The sequence below is a fragment of the Bos indicus x Bos taurus genome, chromosome 28 (genome assembly GCF_003369695.1).
Source record: "Bos indicus x Bos taurus breed Angus x Brahman F1 hybrid chromosome 28, Bos_hybrid_MaternalHap_v2.0, whole genome shotgun sequence".
NCBI lineage: Eukaryota > Metazoa > Chordata > Mammalia > Artiodactyla > Bovidae > Bos > Bos indicus x Bos taurus.
The window spans coordinates 24,078,057-24,098,259 of record NC_040103.1 but is presented as its reverse complement, the minus strand read 5'-3'; the positions used below and the strand labels follow the sequence as shown (position 1 = coordinate 24,098,259).

General features: G+C 38.1%; 1 protein-coding gene across 3 annotated transcripts in view; it reads left to right on the top strand.

The window, feature by feature from the left end:
• Positions 1 to 20,203, top strand: part of CTNNA3 (catenin alpha 3) — a 1,910,358-nt gene that overhangs the window by 51,971 nt on the left and 1,838,184 nt on the right. For all 3 annotated transcript variants that reach the window (XM_027530426.1, XM_027530429.1, XM_027530428.1), the window contains exon 2: positions 6,473 to 6,576. In XM_027530426.1, coding sequence (XP_027386227.1) covers positions 6,478 to 6,576 — 99 coding nt within the window. In that variant the 5' untranslated portion in view covers positions 6,473 to 6,477. The remainder of the gene's footprint in view (positions 1 to 6,472; positions 6,577 to 20,203) is intronic.

Below are 20,203 nucleotides of genomic sequence, written 5' to 3'. Positions count from 1 at the left end.
CATTTCTGCTGCCACCAGTCAGGTTTAGGCCATTATTTTCTCTCATCGGGGTCACTACAGAAGTTTCCCAATAGTGTCCCTAATTTTGCTCTTGCCTTCAATACTTCCTTTTATTCACCAGAGTGATCCTTTCAAAATATAAAACAGATTATGTTTCTCCAGTGTTCAAACCCCTGCATGATGTCTCATGGTTTGATATGATCTGTGCTTCCCCCCTGTACCCCCCTTAACTAACTCCATTACCATTCTGACCTTCTCTTTTACTATGGTTTTTTAGTTCACGCCAAGCCACTTACCCTGGCCTCCTTGCTCATCTGCAAACAGTACTCTCCTGTCATTAGGTTTTTTCTCCAGTTGTTATCTCTACCTAGAATGCTCTTCTCCCAGACCTCTGCTTGGCTAATTTCCTAACCTCCTGAAGTCGTTGCTCAAATGTACTCTTCTCATTGAGGTTAATATTTATCTTATTTAATATTGCAGTCTGCTCCCAACTCTCTTATCACTTACTCTGTTTTTCTTTTTTTGCTAGCATGTCTTTTTCTAAGGCACTAAATGATGTTACTGTTATAAGGTTTATTGTTTATGCTCTCTCCTTTCCCATGACTAGCACAAAGTAGAAACAATAAATATAAGTTGAATTAGTGAATAAATGAATGGTGCCCTATAGTCTAGGGGTGCCTCTGATCTCAAATCACTTAGGTCTTATAACTGACCAAAAGGCAAGGTAGAAGAGCTTACACTGATTATTGATCTTAAATAAATACATGGAAAGTATTGTAAAATGTAAGAAGAACATCTGAAAAGAGAGAAATTCAATTATTAGACAATTGCTTGATTTTATTGACTCTGACAAACCTAAGTTCCTTTTGTTCACCAAATGAGTAAAAGATGTGTGTATTTCTTTCTTGACAGGACAAACAATCCAGTAGATGATTGCATTGGAAGCATGGAAATGGGGGTTTGGGGTGGGGATGGAGGTACACTTGGAAAATAGCTATGTGTAGACATTATAGTGGAAATTTTTAAAATTATAGTTGTCCCCTTTCCATTTGGTTTCACTCTAGCTAAGACTTAATTATACAAAATCAATTGTGATTAAATTATGCAGTAAATCCCCCATGCCCCGTTTTCCTTTTCTTTACTTAAACCTTTGGTCAATTAACATTTGGTTCCACTCCTTCACATTACTCCTAACCACATTCAGCTAAACCTTCTACGGGATGCCGATGAGGGAGAGTGAAGCCTACTTTTGTTTTGTACTCAATAGAAATTTTTAATGATAATTAAAATAAATGTTCTCTTTCATGAAGCTATCTCAGTACTTGGAAACCCTTAATTAGTTGCTCACCCTTTCTTCTGATATTTTAGAAGTACAGTGTCAGCTAATATTAACATTTGTAATGATCATGGGATTTTTTTGTTGTTTAGTCACTAAGTCATGTCCAATTCTTTTGTGACCCCATGCACTGTAGCCTGCCAAGCTCCTCTGTCCATGGGATTTCCCAGGCAAGAATACTGGAGTGGGTTGTCATTTCCTTCTCCAGGGGATCTTCCTGACCCAGGGATTGAATCCACATCTCCTGCATTGACAGGCAGATTCTTTACCACTGAAGATGGTGGGGATTGTGACCTACTAAAAGTATTTCCCTTTTCTATTTCACTATATGAGATCCCAAATGGATCTCATGAAGCCCAAAGATACTTTTCATAGAAGAATTGTTGACACCATCAAAGCACTTTAAACTTGAAGGAAAGAAATCTATTCTCAGATAAAGCCATCAAAGGCATGTGAATGTGTTCATACACATATGCATGTGTGTGTGTGTTAATGTTGTGACAATAATTAGGGCATAGAAAGAACCATGTTAATAGAGATGATGTATAATGATTACTTAGAGAAAAATCACATGAGAAAGGGTCAATAATAAATAAGTAATAATAAACATAGGTACATGGAAAAACAGTTTAATCTTCATAGATATCAATAAATTATGAATTTTGTTGTATTTTTGAGTTTTTAAATTGTTTATTTTCTCATGAATGTAATGCTGAATGTTCACAAAAATAATTTTAATAAAAGGAGTAAAGAAATATATGCAGCGAATAACAACTCTTGCATGGAAACAAGTAAACTTAAGGAAAAGTAATAACAGAGAGTATTTGAATGAGGGGGAAACAGAGAGGAAAAGAGAAGTAATTTTGTTGCAGAAGCTTGAAAGTCTTTCCCTAAATGTGGAAGAACTGATGCCTTTTTACTGTACCTCTGTGTTAACTGCATGTTTTAGAAGATTGAGGATAGAATGAAAGAGCAAATCTGACTAAAAGGGCAGAACTTGGTGATATGGAGTGCTAGAAAGTTTGGGTAGTTCTGTCCTTAACATTTGTAGTCAGCAGAATGAAAATATACATGGAGGCCTGCATACCATACTTACATATGTGAAAGCTACAAATAAAGCTAACAAGTTGCTAAAATAGGTTCTATCCTCTTATCTTTCTGCCTTGAGAACTATACCTCCAAATTGACCTGAAAGATATAGATCTGGATTTAGAATTCTTGTATTCCTTGACGTTTCCTGTTAGAATGAGGTGCTGCCCCTGATGGTCAGCTTCCTTTCCTTTCCACTTCTGGCTCTATCTTGTACTTGAGAGGCCTTGGGTACATGCAAATGGACAACTTGCATGTCTGAGCTCCATAATACTCATCAGCAAACAGCGGCCTCTTGGCTACCTCTCAGGTATGGGGATGGGCATGTTGTCATTTGCACTTAGAAGTTTGGGTTGCAGAAAGAGGCTGGCATAGGCATTGGAAGTGGACTTGGACTAAGTAGAGAGTTGGGGGTACTGAGTGTGTCAGAAAGGGTATATATGAGCTCTGGGAAGACACATCACCTTGGTCTCATGGACTCTTCTGAAGCATTAATAGAATGTGTATCCCCCATGACCTCTCAGAGTTAACTTCACTTAAAAGTGAAATACTTGTTAAACTGAATGAGTTTTAAATTGCTATAAGCTCAATTTAAAGCAAGGAATAAAGTGGAGTAAAGAAAATGTAGGCATATGGACAAAGGCAACCTGGGAGAAAGGAAGTATCCACATGATACTTTGTTCCGCCTTACAGACTACCCCTGGAGACATCTATTACTGTTGTCAAGAGATTTGTTTTCCTCACTTAAGTTCTGAAAATTGGGGTTTAATCTAGTCTACTTGTTTCCAAACCTGAACCTTTCCCACTTTATAAACCTATCTCTAGGGGTTAGAAGTTAAAAAATGTCAGATTTCAACTCAACAAGAGGAAGAACTTTATAAAAGTAATCACTGGCATCTAATGGTATAGTGAGCATCTCATTTCCCAGTACATTGTTGAAATGAAGGACGCTGTAGGAGGTGTCCTTGAATTGTTTCAGAGATACTTTCTAACTCTTAAAATTTTGTGGATTATGAAGTGCAAATGCCTTGGGTTATAATACCCATACCCTAGCAGGATTTTAGTTTTGGATTCACATTGCATTATGGCTACAAAAGGTTGGTAAAAACTCGTCAGATTTGACCTTGCTTTGAGTTCATTTGCAAAATTCTGCAGTTTGATGCCTATTATTGCCTTGATCTCCAAATCAGTTTCCTCAGTTAACTAGAAAATGTTTTGATACTATACAAAAAGTGATTAGTATGTACAGTGTTAGTATTTTTAATAGTATACTCAATTTTGGAGATGTGATTGTACTTAAATGCTTTCTTAAATTATTAGATTTGTCATAATTGTTTCATTTTAAAATTTCAGCATAATTATCTGTTTTTAATAAGATATATGAAAGAATTATAAATATTAATTATGAGTTTATCTGATTATAAGTTATTTGAAATCACAATTTTGACTATATGTACAAATTTCTCTGTTGAGTCACTGGAGACAGTCTTTGGCAGAGTCTTATTATTCTCAAGAATACTTTATATATCCATTTTTGTAGTAAGAGAGTCATGGAATGTAGCCATGTGGCATATATTTGGAGAGCAATCAAGATTGCCGGGAGAAATATCAATAACCTCAGATATGCAGATGACACCACCCTTATGGCAGAAAGTGAAGAGGAACTAAAAAGCCTCTTGATGAAGGTGAAAGTGGAGAGTGAAAAAGTTGGCTCCAAGCTCAACATTCAGAAAACGAAGATCATGGCATCCGGTCCCATCACTTCATGGGAAATAGATGGGGAAACAGTGGAAACAGTGTCTGACTTTGTTTTTCTGGGCTCCAAAATCACTGCAGATGGTGACTGCAGCCATGAAATTAAAAGATGCTTACTCCTTGGAAGGAAAGTTATGACCAACCTAGATAGCATATTGAAAAGCAGAGACATTACTTTGCCAACAAAGGTCCATCTAGTTAAGGCTATGGTTTTTCCAGTGGTCATGTATGGATGTGAGAGTTGGACTGTGAAGAAGGCTGAGTGCCGAAGAATTGATGCTTTTGAACTGTGGTGTTGGAGAAGACTCTTGAGAGTCCCTTGGACTGCAAGGAGACCCAACCAGTCCATTCTGAAGGAGATCAGCCCTGGGATTTCTTTGGAAGGACTGATGCTAAAGCTGAAACTCCAGTACTTTGGCCACCTCATGTGAAGAGTTGACTCATTGGAAAAGACTCTGATGTTGGGAGGGATTGGGGGCAGGAGGAGAAGGGGACGACAGATGATGAGATGGCTGGATGGCATCACTGACTCAATGGACGTGAGTCTGAGTGGACTCCTGGAGTTGGTGATGGACAGGGAGGCCTGGTGTGCTGCAGTTCATGGGGTCGCAAAGAGTCGGACACGACTGAGCGACTGATCTGATCTGAAGGTTTCTAGGCTCTATAATATTTGCCTCTATTTAACCAAGTATTATTATCTAAGAATTAAATTACATCAAGAAAAGAGCCAATAAGGAAGATTTTTTTTTTTTGTACAGGGTGGTTTTGTTTGTGCATCTCTCTCTCTGTACATGTATCAGGCATATAGTATAGGCTTAGTGAAGCACTGATCTTTTCAGTTACATGTACATGAAGAGATCATGATTATCTTTGGATATATATACACTAAAACATTTATGGATCCAGGGGAAGGATGTGAGAGAGCGTGAGAGGCTGAAGGGTAGAGAGATGCTGATTATGTGGAACTAAAACAGTGGGATCTGAGAAAGGTAGAAGGAGAATAGGTGCAGACTCTCGGGCAAGGAGTTGGAGTGAACATGGACCCTACCCTGAGATTCTGACTTCCCTTAGGGGTTGGAGGCAGAGGTATAGAAAAAAGAACACTACTCTTTCCTAGAATCCCTGAGATTGAGAGGAGTGTTGAAAGGACTGATTCTGGGATAAAACATGATTTCATGAAAATGTGTCATTCTTTCTGTCACTTATTCATCTATCTCCATAGTCCATTTGTAAAACCAAAACCAACCTTGGTTTTACAAATGAACTTTGTAAGAAAATAAGAAACGTAGAAGAAAGTTTGGAAGAAACTTTGAAAGAAAATAGGCAACATCTAAATGGAAAAATTTGTGCATTGATAGTAACACATACTTCTATAGACTATAATAGTTTATAGGCTAATAATAAGCCAAGTTATATATAGTACAGATGTGTTTCTTACTGTTATCTTGTGAACCTTCAGTAAATACTTGCTGGAAGATTATTGACTGTGAATAAGTTAATATAGATTTGTGGGCTTAGAAATTTGGGTAATAGTCTTCATGGCTGATGTGTTACTTTGAATATGTTATGAAATTCTATACATGGTCACTTGCTATATATGTATTCTTATTGAAAATTCTCACTGAACCAACATTTAAGATTTATATTAAGGTCTGAAAGAATGGTTTGCAATGTTTTTCTTATTTTGTCTTGCCCAAATATGAAGATTTGTCTTTCTTTTTATAATAACGATGCCAATTTATGTTAGTTTCTTTTCTGTAAAGGAAAGTAAATTGCCCAAAACGTTCTTCTTCAAATCAAAACCCTCAAATGATTCCCCAAATAGAGAGATGTATCATGTCTTCCAAAGTCCTACCTGATTCCTCATCTGAATGATCATTAACAACAGGCAAAATATGGGCTCTAGCTGCCTTAGTGCTTATGATTTCGTGGAAGTCAAAGCATGTGTTTGCTGCAAGATATCTCTCACCAACTCAGCCATTCTTTTTTTAATTAAGACTCCTGATCAAATGCAAACTCACCTTGGCTGGGTTATAATTTTAGTCATGAACAAACCAGCATAAATTAATTTGTTAGAGGACCCAAGCCCAGAAACATGACCTGAGAAAACAGTTGGGGAATATCTTGTATCTCTGTTGGTGGACTTGCCACCTTTGTCCTCTGAGGGCTACAGCTGATAGCAGGAGGAGGTGCGTGAATACTAAGCACACATATGCTATGATTTTCATTAGTGCTTTCCTCTAGAAAGTATTTTTTCTTTATTAGTAAATGTCTTTTTGTTTTTGTGCACAGGCAGCATGTCAGCTGAAACACCAATCACACTGAGTATCAATCCTCAGGATCTGCGGGTCCAGACATTCACTGTAGAGAAACTACTGGAGCCTCTCATAATCCAGGTATTGATAACATGGAAATTACAATGAATAGTAACTGCAAAAGTACTAAGAACATAGGAAAAATAAATAATGGAAAGATTTGATTTTTATAGAATGATATGTTATCCAAAATTGTCTTTTAAGATGTTTTAAAGTGTATGAAGGTATCTATTTAGTAATAATAATGATAACATTCTGAAAGTTCCTCCCCAGATTCTCTTTAAAAAGCAAAAAAGTAATAATATGCATATGCAGTTTTGAAAGTACCTTTATGCAAATTATCTTGTTCAATTGTCATGAAAACTGAGTGAGGCAGGCAGCATGGTTAAAACCATTCTTATTACACCGAAAAGGAAACAACTAGAAACAGCCTAAAGAATTTAGGTGACTTGCCTCAGAGCACATGGTGGCTCATCTGTCAAATAGGAAATTATTTTAAAATACCAAAATGTATGAGAAAAGCAGATATTTAAGTTATTCTATAATAAAAATCTTTCCATAAAGTGAATAATTCCTTGATAATATGCATAATGATTCTCTGACTTTATTATGTAAGCCCAGGTTTTATTTATTGGCTTTTCTTAGAGTAGAGCTGGGAGAAACTTACACTATAGTATAGATTTAAATTTTTTGTTTTTAACCCCAAATTTATGAGAAAACTCCTCTTTAGACTTACCTTCCATCATATCCCCTAAGACAAATTGTCCCTTTTTCTAAGGCCTTGAAGTACTCTAGGGTTTCTTAAGTGAGAAATGACACTGACCTTACCTCTGATTTAAACATTTTCTGCTTGTCTTCTTTGTGAGGTGGATGGTGGGGAGGAGAGTAGCTCTAAGAGTAAGCTTTGTACATATTTTTACTTAGCATATCTCCTACTGGAAAGATGATTTAAAACATGTGCCTCACTGATGATAGCTTAATTATGAACTTTGGCAGTCTATAAGATACTAATATCTGGTATGAAATTGATATTAGATGACTCTGAAACTTCACTGAAGTCCCTGTCTTTGCCACCCACAGAATGGTCTCATGTTAAAAAGAGAATTTTTGTACAATAAAATTATTTGCCCAAGCTCTTGATTTTCATTATAATGGGATTCTCCTTACAAAAAACCAGTACATTTCAAAGTCAGAGTCATTAATTTGGATTTGATGAACAACCTTCTCGTCACTTTGATCATGTATTACCTATCAATACAATAAAAAATTCCATTAAATTAAAGATTTTTTACTAGAATAACATCATACTAAATATATCATCACATTCTTTTTTTTCAGAGTGTTTAATTTGAAATTGTTACATTGTTTATTTTAAGCATGTAATATAGTCTCTAATTATAGTGGAAAACATTCCAAAAGAATGTTCTTTTGGAACATGATCTTTAAGTTCATAATGCCACCAGATAAAGTTATCATTTAGTAATCCCATTAAAAAAGTCTCACCTTTTGTCATTATTTATCTTCATGTTATATTCCTTTGCTTTCAAGGTTCCACAGAAATTACTTACCATCTCTGTATATAACTCAAAGTCAAAATTACATTTTAATTTTTGGAGTAATTGGTCATAGATATTATTATGTCACTCTGACTTCTAAATTCATTGATTCATAAATCTTTATTCTGCTCTTTTTATAGTTACCAGTCTTTCCCACCAAACTTGATTTATCTTTAATCTATTTTTTTTCTTTTGGGCACAGGTAAATCACTAGGTCATTTTGCAGGGATGTTCAGGCTGGGATATATTTCAGTCATTCACTTTCATTTTCTATGTGTGATAACTTACACAGTTGCATCCTTCTGTAATAAATTCCTCCAATGGATCAGAAATAATTTTTTTCTCAGCAATTACATTTTTATGATTGCAACTGTAGGCATCTGTACTTTATCACTTTCAAGATCCAAGTTTGGCAATGCAGTGCAGAAAGTCTATTTATGCAGAATTGCGATTAAAAGAATTTACATCTCTATGTTGTATACTCTCTGAAGGAGATATAAACTGCTAAAGCATGCTACAGTTGTTACATAATGGACCCATCTATAATCTTATTTGCCACAGAATATAATTTTCTATGTGTCAGATTCATGTAGAATGTGAGCTAGAACAATTAATTTAAAATCTCTTAAGAACAATAACAAGCTCCTCATAATGTTATCTCCAATGAAGACAGAAGATCTTTTGCAGGGGCAAAGGTTCAAATATATTTTCTGACGTAAATATATTTCATGTTTTCAAGTGGTAAATATAGAGTTAGATCAATAGTAATAAACATTATCACTGTCTCTCACTTCTAACTCTTGTAGGACCTCTTAGCCTTTTCGTGGTTTCCACTTTGATAGTGTTTCACATCTATTTCTGGGAGTCCCTTAGGGATGGCTTTTATATACTCTATAATATGCATTGGGTCAAGTTTAAGAATATCTGCTCAATTTTTTATCAGTCAGCATAAGCTAGGCTATGCTATGATAAAGCAACCTCCAAATCTCTTGAGGCTTCAGTTCAGTTCAGTTCAGTTCAGTTGCTCAGTCGTGTCCAACTCTTTGTGACCCCATGAACTGCAGCATGCCAGGACTCCCTGTCCATCACCAACTCCTGGAGTCTACCAAAACCCATGTCCATTGAGTTGGTGATGCCATCCAACCATCTCATTCTCTGTTGTCCCCTTCTTCTCCTGCCCTCAATCTTTCCCAGCATTAGGGTCTTTTCAAATGAGTCAGCTCTTTGCATCAGGTGGCCAAAATATTGGAGTTTCGGCTTCAACATCAGTCCTTCCAATGAACACCCAGGACTTATCTCCTTTATGATGGACTGGTTGGATCTCCTTGCAGTCCAAGGGACTCTCAAGAGTCTTCTCCAACACCACAGTTCAAAAGCATCAATTCTTCAGCGCTCAGCTTTCTTTATAGTCCAACTCTCACATCCATACATGACTACTGGAAAAATAATGTCTCTGCTTTTTAATATGCTGTCTAAGTTGGTCATAACTTTCCTTCCAAGGAGTGAGCGTCTTTTAATTTCATGGCTGCAATCACCATCTGCAGTGATTTTGGCTTAACAAAGGTTCATTTCCTGCTCAAGCTACATGTTTAAAGTGAGTTGGCTGGGAGGTCTCTGCTTTAATTTAGGCACGCAGGGAACCAGGCTAATGTATATTCCATCTATATTTATTTCCACTATGGTTACAACAGGGAAAGGGAACACTATGAATCATGCAAGGGCTCCTAAATTGTCCACCTGGATGTGACATATGTCAGTTCCACTCACATTGCTTTTGTCAAAGCAAGTCATGTGGTCAGTGGGGATGCTAGATGTGTGATCTTGTTCTGTGCCCAGGAGGATGGGAATATTTGTGAACAGCCCTGAAAACCATGATTTTTCCATTGCTACCTTTTCAGGGGTTCTTTTTTCATTAAGTCTCCATCTGATTAGTCACCTTTCCACTCTGATCACATCTGACCTTATCAGGGTGGGCAACTGACTTATTGACAATTATAGGTTGGCAAGAAGCCGGTGAGGCAGTCTGGCATGAGAGCTCTGCCTCTGGGGTATGATGGTAAATTGGTCCTATTGCCATCCTCTCTTTTGGGAATTGACTTTGGGTATAGTTAAGCAGTTACCCAGCATTAAACAGTTATATCGTGTGCAAAGCCGAGCAACACACAGAAAGAAGTAGAGATATGGAGGAGAGTTCTGTTGGAGCAATTTTCAAGTTTGCATCCACAAACTCATGCTGTTGAGGGACAATAAGGTTTCCTAGCTCCCATGGTTTTAATGGATCCGTCCAATTTCCAAACCACAAACTAGTCTCAAAATAATACTCTATAGCCTCTGTGGGGCCTCACAGTTTCCGGTTTCCTTGAGCATCTACCGTATAGCCCTGATGCTTGTCTTCCTTTGTCAGCTGATTCCCTGGCCTCCTACCTGTTCATCAGTGGCTGAAACTTCAGAAGTTCCATTAGTGGCAGTAATCAAGGGTTCTTGTAACGGCCTTCACTTACTTATTATAGGAGATTTTCCTGTAAAGCTTCTCTTCTGCTCTTCCCTTCATCTCCAGTTTTTGAAGTCTCTGATGTTTGACTCATCAGTTCTCCCAAACTAGTCTATCTGCCATGTTTTTCCACTTTGCCTGGTTTCCTCTAGTTGATGTGTAGAAGGTAACTGCCAAAGATGCCCATTTTTAAGACTGGAAATGGACATGCCAAGGTCTCAGTACCTCTAAATTTTCAAAGTAGCAGAATGATACTGGGCTTTTTCAGAAGAGGAGAAAATACCTTTCTTCCAAACTGTGCTTCACTCTGTCACATATGCCCCAATGAATTATGTGTACCTAGAATCACATGAAATTCCTTTGAGAACAGCCCCTTTCAGCTTTTCCCTTAATTTTTCTCTTCTCCTTGTCTTAAGTGTCTAGATGACAAACTAGACACTAATTCTTTTTCTAAGCACCATGTTTTTCTTTCCTCTTTGACTTCTAATGGAGGACTTCTCTGATATACCCCAGTCTAGATGTTGATGCCCAAAGGGTTTATTCCCGTTGTTCTACAGAGAGATTTGATTGACTTCCAGGTAGCAGGGAGAGGACCTCCTTTGGCTTCTTAGCGTCCTAGAATATAATTTCCTTTGTTTCTTTCAGAAAAGTTATCATTTGTCTGTGGTTGTTTTCTGTCATTTTAGGGGCCATTTTGAATGAGCATGATACCTTTTACTTATATTTCTTTGATTTTTTAAAAAATTTTATTTTATTTTTAAACTTTACATAATTGTATTAGTTTTGCCAAATATCAAAATGAATCTGCCACAGGTATACATGTGTTCCCCATCCTGAACCCTCCTCCCTCCTCCCTCCCCATACCATCCCTCTGGGTCGTCCCAGTGCACTAGCCCCAAGCATCCAGTATCGTGCATCGAACCTGGACTGGCAACTCGTTTCTTACATGATATTTTACATGTTTAAATGTGATTCTCCCAGGTCTTCCCACCCTCTCCCTCTCCCACAGAGTCCGTAAGACTGTTCTATACATCAGTGTCTCTTTTGCTGTCTCATACACTGGGTTATTGTTACCATCTTTCTAAATTCCATATATATGCGTTAGTATACTGTATTTATGTTTTTCCTTCTGGCTTACTTCACTCTGTATAATAGGCTCCAATTTCATCCACCTCATTAGAACTGATTCAAATGTATTCTTTTTAATGGCTGAGTAATACTCCATTGTGTATATGTACCACTGCTTTCTTATCCATTCATCTGCTGATGGACATCTAGGTTGCTTCCATGTCCTGGCTATTATAAACAGTGCTGCGATGAACATTGGGGTACACGTGTCTTTTTCCCTTCTGGTTTCCTCAGTGTGTATGCCCAGCAGTGGGATTGCTGGATCATAAGGCAGTTCTATTTCCAGTTTTTTAAGGAATCTCCACACTGTTCTCCATAGTGGCTGTACTAGTTTGCATTGATTTTATCTCCAAGCTTCTTTTTTTTTTTTTTTTGCATCCTTGCTGATTATCCTATCAATAGAATTCATGTCAAAATTAATCTTGAAGGTTCCAAGAAAATCTCAAAGACAGGGCTGAGCACATATAGTGTTCTTGTAGATTACTTTAAAAGCAAATATTGGAGTTTTGACTATAATCTTAACAAGTAACCTTGAAAGTTAGTAAATTAAATATCTTTTAAGTACTTACATGTGCAAAGCATAGTAAGTATAAAGATGTTATTTGTATGATGGGATGAAGAAATAAACTTAATTCTGCCTCTTTAATGTTTTAAATTTTAAGATGATCAGTATAGTTGAGTTGTTTCTTATAAAGTGAATTCTTCAATTTCTGCATTCTCTTACTGCTGGAAAACTGCTCCCATGGGAAAGTTGTTAGGCTACAATATTCCTTGAGAAACAAAATAGTTGAGAAAAAAGAAGCCACTTCTTAAACTAAGGATAAGAAAAAATAGTAGCTGATTAAAATAGCACAAGTCCATGGGAATGTGCATGGTAAACATGCAAGGGAAACCCCCCCCGCTCCCACCAGAACTTTTTAGCTTTGAACTTAGCTGTGGACAGATATCTGTCTCTGAACATACTTCGCTTCCTCTCAGCTTGCTTCCTAGACCTTTTATTCTATCAGACTCTGATTTTTAAAAAATACACCAATGTTGTTGCCTTGTTGTTCTGGGTTCTCTGATTACCTCTGATCCACTTCACTTCTGTTAATACTTTTTCTTTCAATCTTTTTCTCCACAAATTCTGATTGATCTCACAGATATCCACTTCCAGTTTAGCTGTGAAATAAGATCTTTTTCTTATAAACTGGTTGTGTAGGCAACCAGGTGGTATAGACTGATAAGTCCAGGTCCACTTGCCTTAGTAGAAACGGCTAGATTGATGGGAGCAATTGTGATTCAGCTGTCCATATACCCCAGATGTCCATATACTCCAAGATGTGGACGTTTTCACTGCTTATGGTATGATTCTGCCCTTCATAGAATCCCCTGGTCTGTTTTAGAACACTCAGCTTGTCCCAGAAGATATTGCTGCAGCTTGACACCTCCGTATCGCTAGACCAGTGGTTGGTAAACTTCTTCTGTGCCCGGGTCCAGATAGTAGTTTCAGCTTCGATAGCTGTGTGGTTAGGCCATTCAGGATGGGTGTTCTCTGCTTTCTGTAGACCCTCCTTCTTGACCAGTCCCTGATTCACTCACATTAGATCCAATCCTCTTAATTATAGGGCTTAATTAGTCCTTGTTAACTGAGAATCGCACCTGACATCAGTTCCCCACATAAACAGTGGCCTCCTTCTCCCCCTAGTAGCGAAGACTGCTGCCATGTCCTGCCCACTGTATGCTGTAAAGGTGGGGTGTTTCTCCAGGAATTTTTGTGTAAGATCTTTCTGACCAATAAACCACTGATGTCTTTGTCCCTGTCTACTGACTTTTTATTCAGTCTGGAGGATGGGTAACTACAAGGCTTGCTGGCCTGTGGCGTGCAGCCCAATAACAGCCATAGATTCTCTGTTATAACTACTCTTCTTTAGTTTGAAAGCAGCCATAGACAATATATAAACAAGTGGATGTGACTGTGTTCCAATAAAACATTATTTGCAGAAAAGGGTAAGTGGCAAGATTTGGCTCTTGGTACTTAATTTGCAGACCCCTGCTCTAGACTGATCATTTCCTCATGGAGATACTCTGCACTCACACTGGTTAAGGAAGGAAAAGAAATGTGCAATGTCTCACACACAGTTGAGAGCCCTTGTGAGATAAATTATGATGGAGTGGTTGGTGGCTAAGCCCTGTGAGAGACACAAAAGCCTCACTGGGGGAAGAGTACTAACTAGGCAATTCAGAAAATTTCTCTTAGTGTTGAGCTCCTGTTAGCCCAGTGGTTTTTAACCCTGACTGCACATTAAATTCACCTGGGGGAGCTTATAAACCTCCTAGCGCTCAGGCCACACAGGAAACTAATTAAATCAGAATCTTTGGGAGTAGGACTAGGTAGTAATTTTTAAAGCTCCCAGGTGATTACAGTGTGAAAATTGCCAGCCTAGCAATTATATCAGCCAGTGGTGAGCATGGTTCTGCTTCCTGGAGCAAAGCTTGCCCCAGAATGGTGCCCCTTCTTTGTCTTTCTAATAGGGTAGGATAGTGTCCGTCTTGAATAAATTTGTAAGGAATTCCTGGGGGAAACCTCCTTTATCAGCTCTGTTTATGATATGCTTAGTTCTCCTAGATCCCAGTGGGGCTATTAGTAGCAGCTCTAGGAAAATCACTGCAGCTGAGAGGTGGGATCCATGTTCTGCAGCTATCCTTTATCCAGCAAGGCACTATGTTATGGATCTATGCATGGATTAGATTATAGTGTTTTGGTATTAGATTATGGTGATATAGATCTATGTATGGATTAGATTATGGTGGACGCTAGGATTCTGAGTACCCAAGGCATGTTTTGTTTGCCAGCGTTAGGTGGAGGAACTGCAAATGAGGGAAGAGATTCATAATACACAAGTCTGAAATTACAGTGTGGTATTACATCACACGAAGTTTACCTTTGCAATTACCTGTAACCAGTTTTTCTCAACCTTAGCTGCAAAAGGGCATCGCTTGAGGAACTTATAAACATCCTGATAGCCCCAGCCTACAGCTAAGCCAATCAAATCAGAATATCTGGAGTAGGATCCCATTAACAGTATTTTTGGAAGCCTCTCAGGCTTTGTGGTTAGTCTCATGCCAAGTGATAATGTTCTACCCAGAAATTTTTGCTGCTGCCAGAGTGTTGTCCATGGACTGCCAGTAACAGGCTCATTTAGAAACTCTTAAAAAATGCAGAACCCTGTCCTAGATCCACTGAATCAAATACGTACACACTACTGTATTTAAAATGGATAACCAATAAAGACCTGTTGTATAACACTTGGAATTCTGCTCAATGTTATGTGCCAGCCTGGATGGGAAGTGGGTTTGGGGGAGAATGGATACATGTATGGCTGAGTCTCTTTGCTGTTCACCTGAAACTACCACAACATTGTTAATCAGCTATGCCCCATACAAGATGTTTTTGGTGTTAAAAAATATAAAAAGAAAAACTATAGACCATGAAAAGAAAAGGTGTATTAAATCACCAACTAGAAATATATTCTTTGTTCTACTAATATATATATATATGGTATAATAAGGTCCCATGTTATTTGTATCACTTTAAAGTTTGAGAAGCTAGTGTAGGAGATTGTAAATTTCAAATTTAAATAGCAACCTGTGTAGCCAGAGTTGAAAACCACTGCCCTGTATCTTTAGTTACCTGCTGGTGTGTACGTGGTGAAGTCACCAGGAGAGTCCTAACTGATACTCATTCATCGCTCTGCAGTTGAGTCTTTGAAGGGGATTTCTTAGTGATTGTCTTGTGTGACCAGTGCATTTCTTCTTAAGAAGATTTACCTTTCCCACATTTTGACTTAGACTTAGCCACCCTCACTTCCTTCTCTCTCCAAGCCTGTGGTTAGTCTCATGCCAAGTGATAATGTCCTACCCAGAAACTGGCTTTTGGACACTAGGAAGCACGGCCTGAGAAATGACATTTTCAAGAGCTGGTGCTTCTTCTTTAGGATGTTTGGAACCATCCTAAAGTTTGTCTCGGCATATATATATACACACACACACATATATATACACACACACATATATATACACACACACACACACATGTATATATAATCTCTGGGAAAGTTGCTTAACTTTGTTATAGCTGAGTTCGTATATGCAGGTGACCTTTGGACAATGCAGGGGTTAGGAGTACATACCTTCTGTGCAATTGAAAATCTGCATATAACTTACAGCTGGCTCTCTGCATCCGAGATTCCTAGGTATTCATGGTTCCGCAGCTGTGGATTCAGGCAGCCTCAGATGTAGTATTTACTACTGAAATAAATCCACATTTGAGTGGACACTTGTAGTTCAAACCCGTGTTGTTTAAGGGTCAACTGTACATATATATATATATGTATATATTCACAGTACTGAATGCTCTGTAAATTAAGGCTTAACAAATGTGGTTGTGATTTTCATGAGTTTTTTTCTTTTAGGAAACAATTTGCATTCTCAACCCTGACTTGCAAGATACTGCAGTTCTTCAGTTTAGACACATTTTTCTGCGTTCTCCCTCTCATATTTTTAACATTTCTGAAATTAGAATGCATCATAGAATGGATATGAACATTTTAATGTAGTTTTCCTTTTTGATACTTGTAGGGATCACAGATTTATCCACAGTACACTTAAGCTCTTCTGTCTTCCATAAGTGATTTGATATTCCTCATAAGCTCCCATTCCCTGGAGATTGGGATAAATCTCTCAGTCTAAATTGGACTGGGCCAATAAGATTGGCAAACTGGTATGATTCAGCAATATAAATCCTCCTTTCTGGTAACTACTCAGGTTCTTTGGATCAGAAATGTGTGGTTGGAGTGAAGAGTGTTATTTATGTGAGCTCATGGAGATGGGAGATGGGGCCTTTGGATCCCCGTGGTAACCTTTGGACACTTAGTGTCTATTACTGCTGGATGGTTGGTCTGGAATGCTCTCCTGAATGGTGACCTTTGAGGGGTGACCACTACCATGCATGAGTCCTCTGGGCACCACTGTGCATTTTCTGATACGGTCTATAGCTGATAAAGTTTGTAGAGTGCTCTTTTCAGCCTGCTTAAGGTCCATGGTTCTCCACAGATGCCTTAACCTCACCTTGGCCCTGATGGTACTTCATGCCAAGTCCCACCTACATCCTCCATCAAGTGTCTGGCATTATCTCTCTACCTCTCAGTCTTTGCTGTAGGATTACCTTGGTTCTCACCATCGTGGGCTCAGGGAAAGCCCCCCAATCTTCAATTCAGTCATACTTTGATTGTCTTTCAGGGTATCTAGGATGGTCTGGGTCTTATCCATACTTCATGGGAATCAAGAGTGGCTTAGGAAAGCTAAACTGGCCTTCCTTTTATCTATTTACACAGTGATGCCAAGATTACACTATGGCTACCCCAGGGTTTGTTCACAGCAGCTTTTGAGGCAGTTTTCTTCCAGAGTCCCAAAGCTGCTGCTGCTGCTAAGTCACTTCAGTCGTGTCCGACTCTGTGCGACCCCATAGACGGCAGCCCACCAGGCTCCCCCATCCCTGGGATTCTCCAGGCAAGAACACTGGAGTGGGTTGCCATTTCCTTCTCCAATGCATGAAAGTGAAAAGTGAAAGTGAAGTCGCTCATTTGTGTCCGACTCCTATCGACCCCATGGACTGCAGCCCACCAGGCCCCTCCATCCATGGGATTTTCCAGGCTGGAGTGGGTTGCCACTGAATGGAGCCAAATCCCTCTGCTTTCAGTGTTTGCCACAATCATGCTAAAAGAGCGCTCCCCCCGCCTCCTACCCCGACCCCAACCCAGTATGGGTGAGTTCAGAGAGGGGGAATAAGGAAGGGTATTTTGCTTGTGTTTCTTACCTCTGAGCTCCTTCTTTCCATAGTCTCTTGGGGCTAGTTAAGGAGAGTGTCCCTACTTCTTTTTCCTGTCTTACCAGATCGTTTTCATATGACTCTATGTTTTTCTAGTCTATCAAATCCAGCTTCTGCTAATGGGAGGTAATAAATTTAGAAAATAGTTTTCTGTTTCTCTAATGGCTTTCACAATTGTTCTTGCTTAGGACTGCAAGAAAGTGAGCTTTGAAACTCAAAGACAGTATTTTTTTTCCTCTGCTCTCTCCTTTCCTTGTATAATATGACTCATGGCTCAGCCTTGGATTTGACAGGTTCATTACTGACAAAATATTATCTACACTTGCATTCTGAAAAGAAGTGGTTAAATTGATGGTATATATTATAATTGATGGTGTTTTAAAATTAAAGGACTATGGAAATATCCCAATGCTTTGAAGAAGGAACTTTAAGATATATAAATCAAGCATTGGCCAAAAGGGTTCAAGATTGGTGACTAAATATTTAACTTAAAAAAATAAGGCAAAAATGGCTTTCTCAATTTAGAGACAATCATGAGAAATAAGATGGACACGACCTAATCAATTTTAAACTGAACATCATCATTTACATCGCTGATGGGTTATATTCAAACCATATTATTTTGTTATAAAATCTTGACTGTGGAGTCCTACAAATCTAATCACTATCTCATTAGGTCATTCTGGCTTTTTGTTTGTTATTTCTTATTCATGTTTGAAGCAGGTGATTTTTGTATATTTTTCCCTGGACATCTTTAATAAAAAAGAGTTTTATGTTAGAATAGAACAGGAGTAAATTTGATGGCCTAGAGTAAATGGATAATTTGGTGACAGATAGTAGCACCTAAATTCATATAAAACCATGATTTTGTGTTAGCAAAGCATACTGGCATAGTTTATTCAATATTATGGTTAAAAGGTTATAAATGATTATTTTAAAAAGCTGGAACAGAGAATTAGGGGTCATAACCATATCCCACATCAATCACTGCTGGAAGTGGAATGATGGACTGGATTGACCAAGGGGCCCTGTGGATATGCTTGAACTACAGCTTATGAGATCAACCCATTTTCGATTTTAGGGCCAGCTTTGGGCTAATTGGACTTTTTGCTTCTTATTTTGTTTCTTTCAAGCAGTCAGTGGTTACTGATGGAAACAATTATCCTTTTGCTTTTTCTTGCTCAGCATTTCTTTAAATCAGTTTGGCTAAAACTATTGGTTATTGATTCACCAGAATGATTAATGCTTGATTTAGGTGTACATAGGAGCATGAATTTAATTTCTCCTTGGTTTTCTTAATTCAGCATCTTGATAATTTTTCTCCTCATTTTTGAAAACATTTGAAGAGAAGGAGACTATAATTAACATTAACTTTACATTTTTTACTGAAGGCTGCATTTGTCTCTGAATCATTGCTGTGTATAAAAAAAGTTCTTTTCCAAACAGTTACATTTAAAATCACAAAAGCCATATATCCTAGGATTAATAGAGTTCATGGTTGGGTATCCTGTGGGATAACTACGTCTCAATGTTGGGAGTGCCCAAAGCTAAGTCCTATAACTTCTCTAGCTGTCCTTTGTTTTCAGAGATCTCATTGTTTCATGACTTTGGAAAACAAACAGTGTTCTCAAATATCTTTGAAATTTTTATTAAGACTAGCAAAACCATTGATACATGAGTAGTTAAAATGAAAATGTAAGTCATAATAAACAAATCTCTGGTCCATAACTTCTCTCAACTCTGGAATTGTATACTAGTCTCCAGCTTAGCAACTCTAATAGGCAAACCTAAAATGTCTGAGCTCAACTCTTGATTCCTCTTCCCTACTCATTTCTTTTAAAGTTGTATTATCTCTATACCTGGTTGCTCAGGTTATGCGCCATAGAGTTATTTTGACCTCCTGTTTCTTTCATAATCCATATACAATCTATAAGCAAACCCTGTTGACTCACTTCAGATTTACCAGAATTCTGCCACTTCTCAACAACTCCACCACTGCTCCCTGGAACAAGCCAAGGTGGTCTCCACTGGGGCTACTGCAACAACCTCCTATGTACTTTTCACTCCTCTCCCAGATCCCAGCCCAATCTTGTCTATTCTCTCAAAGTAGCCTGCCAGCCTGACCTCATCTTTTATATTCTCCTCTCATTCTGTGGGAGGTACACTAGCCTTCCTGCTGCTCCTGGAACATACCAACAAAAATTGATTTGGCAGACCTTTCACTTTCTGTTTGAAATATTTTCCCCCAGATATTCAAAAGTCTTCTCTACTTCCTTGGTGTCCTTATTCTCTAATCATATCGGCCTTCTCTGATACCAAATCTATATTTCCCATCTCTCATCTGTTTCCATACCCTTGTTTACTTTCTTCACAGCACACGTCAATAACCACTACTATGCTATACAATTATTTTTGTGTTTGTTTATTCTCTCTCCCCTCAGTAGAATGAAGCTTACTGTCATGCAGGTGCACCATAAATATTTGTTGAATAAATTAATGGTAGAGTCCAAACTTGCTTTGTTTTTTGTTTGTTTGATTTTGAGTTTTAAGGAGGTAAGTAAAAATGGAAAGAAACTAATATTTGATATTACTCTCAGTGTGTGATCTTTTCCTAGATGTGTTTAAGTTATATATATATATATATATTTTTTTTTTTTTTCTGGG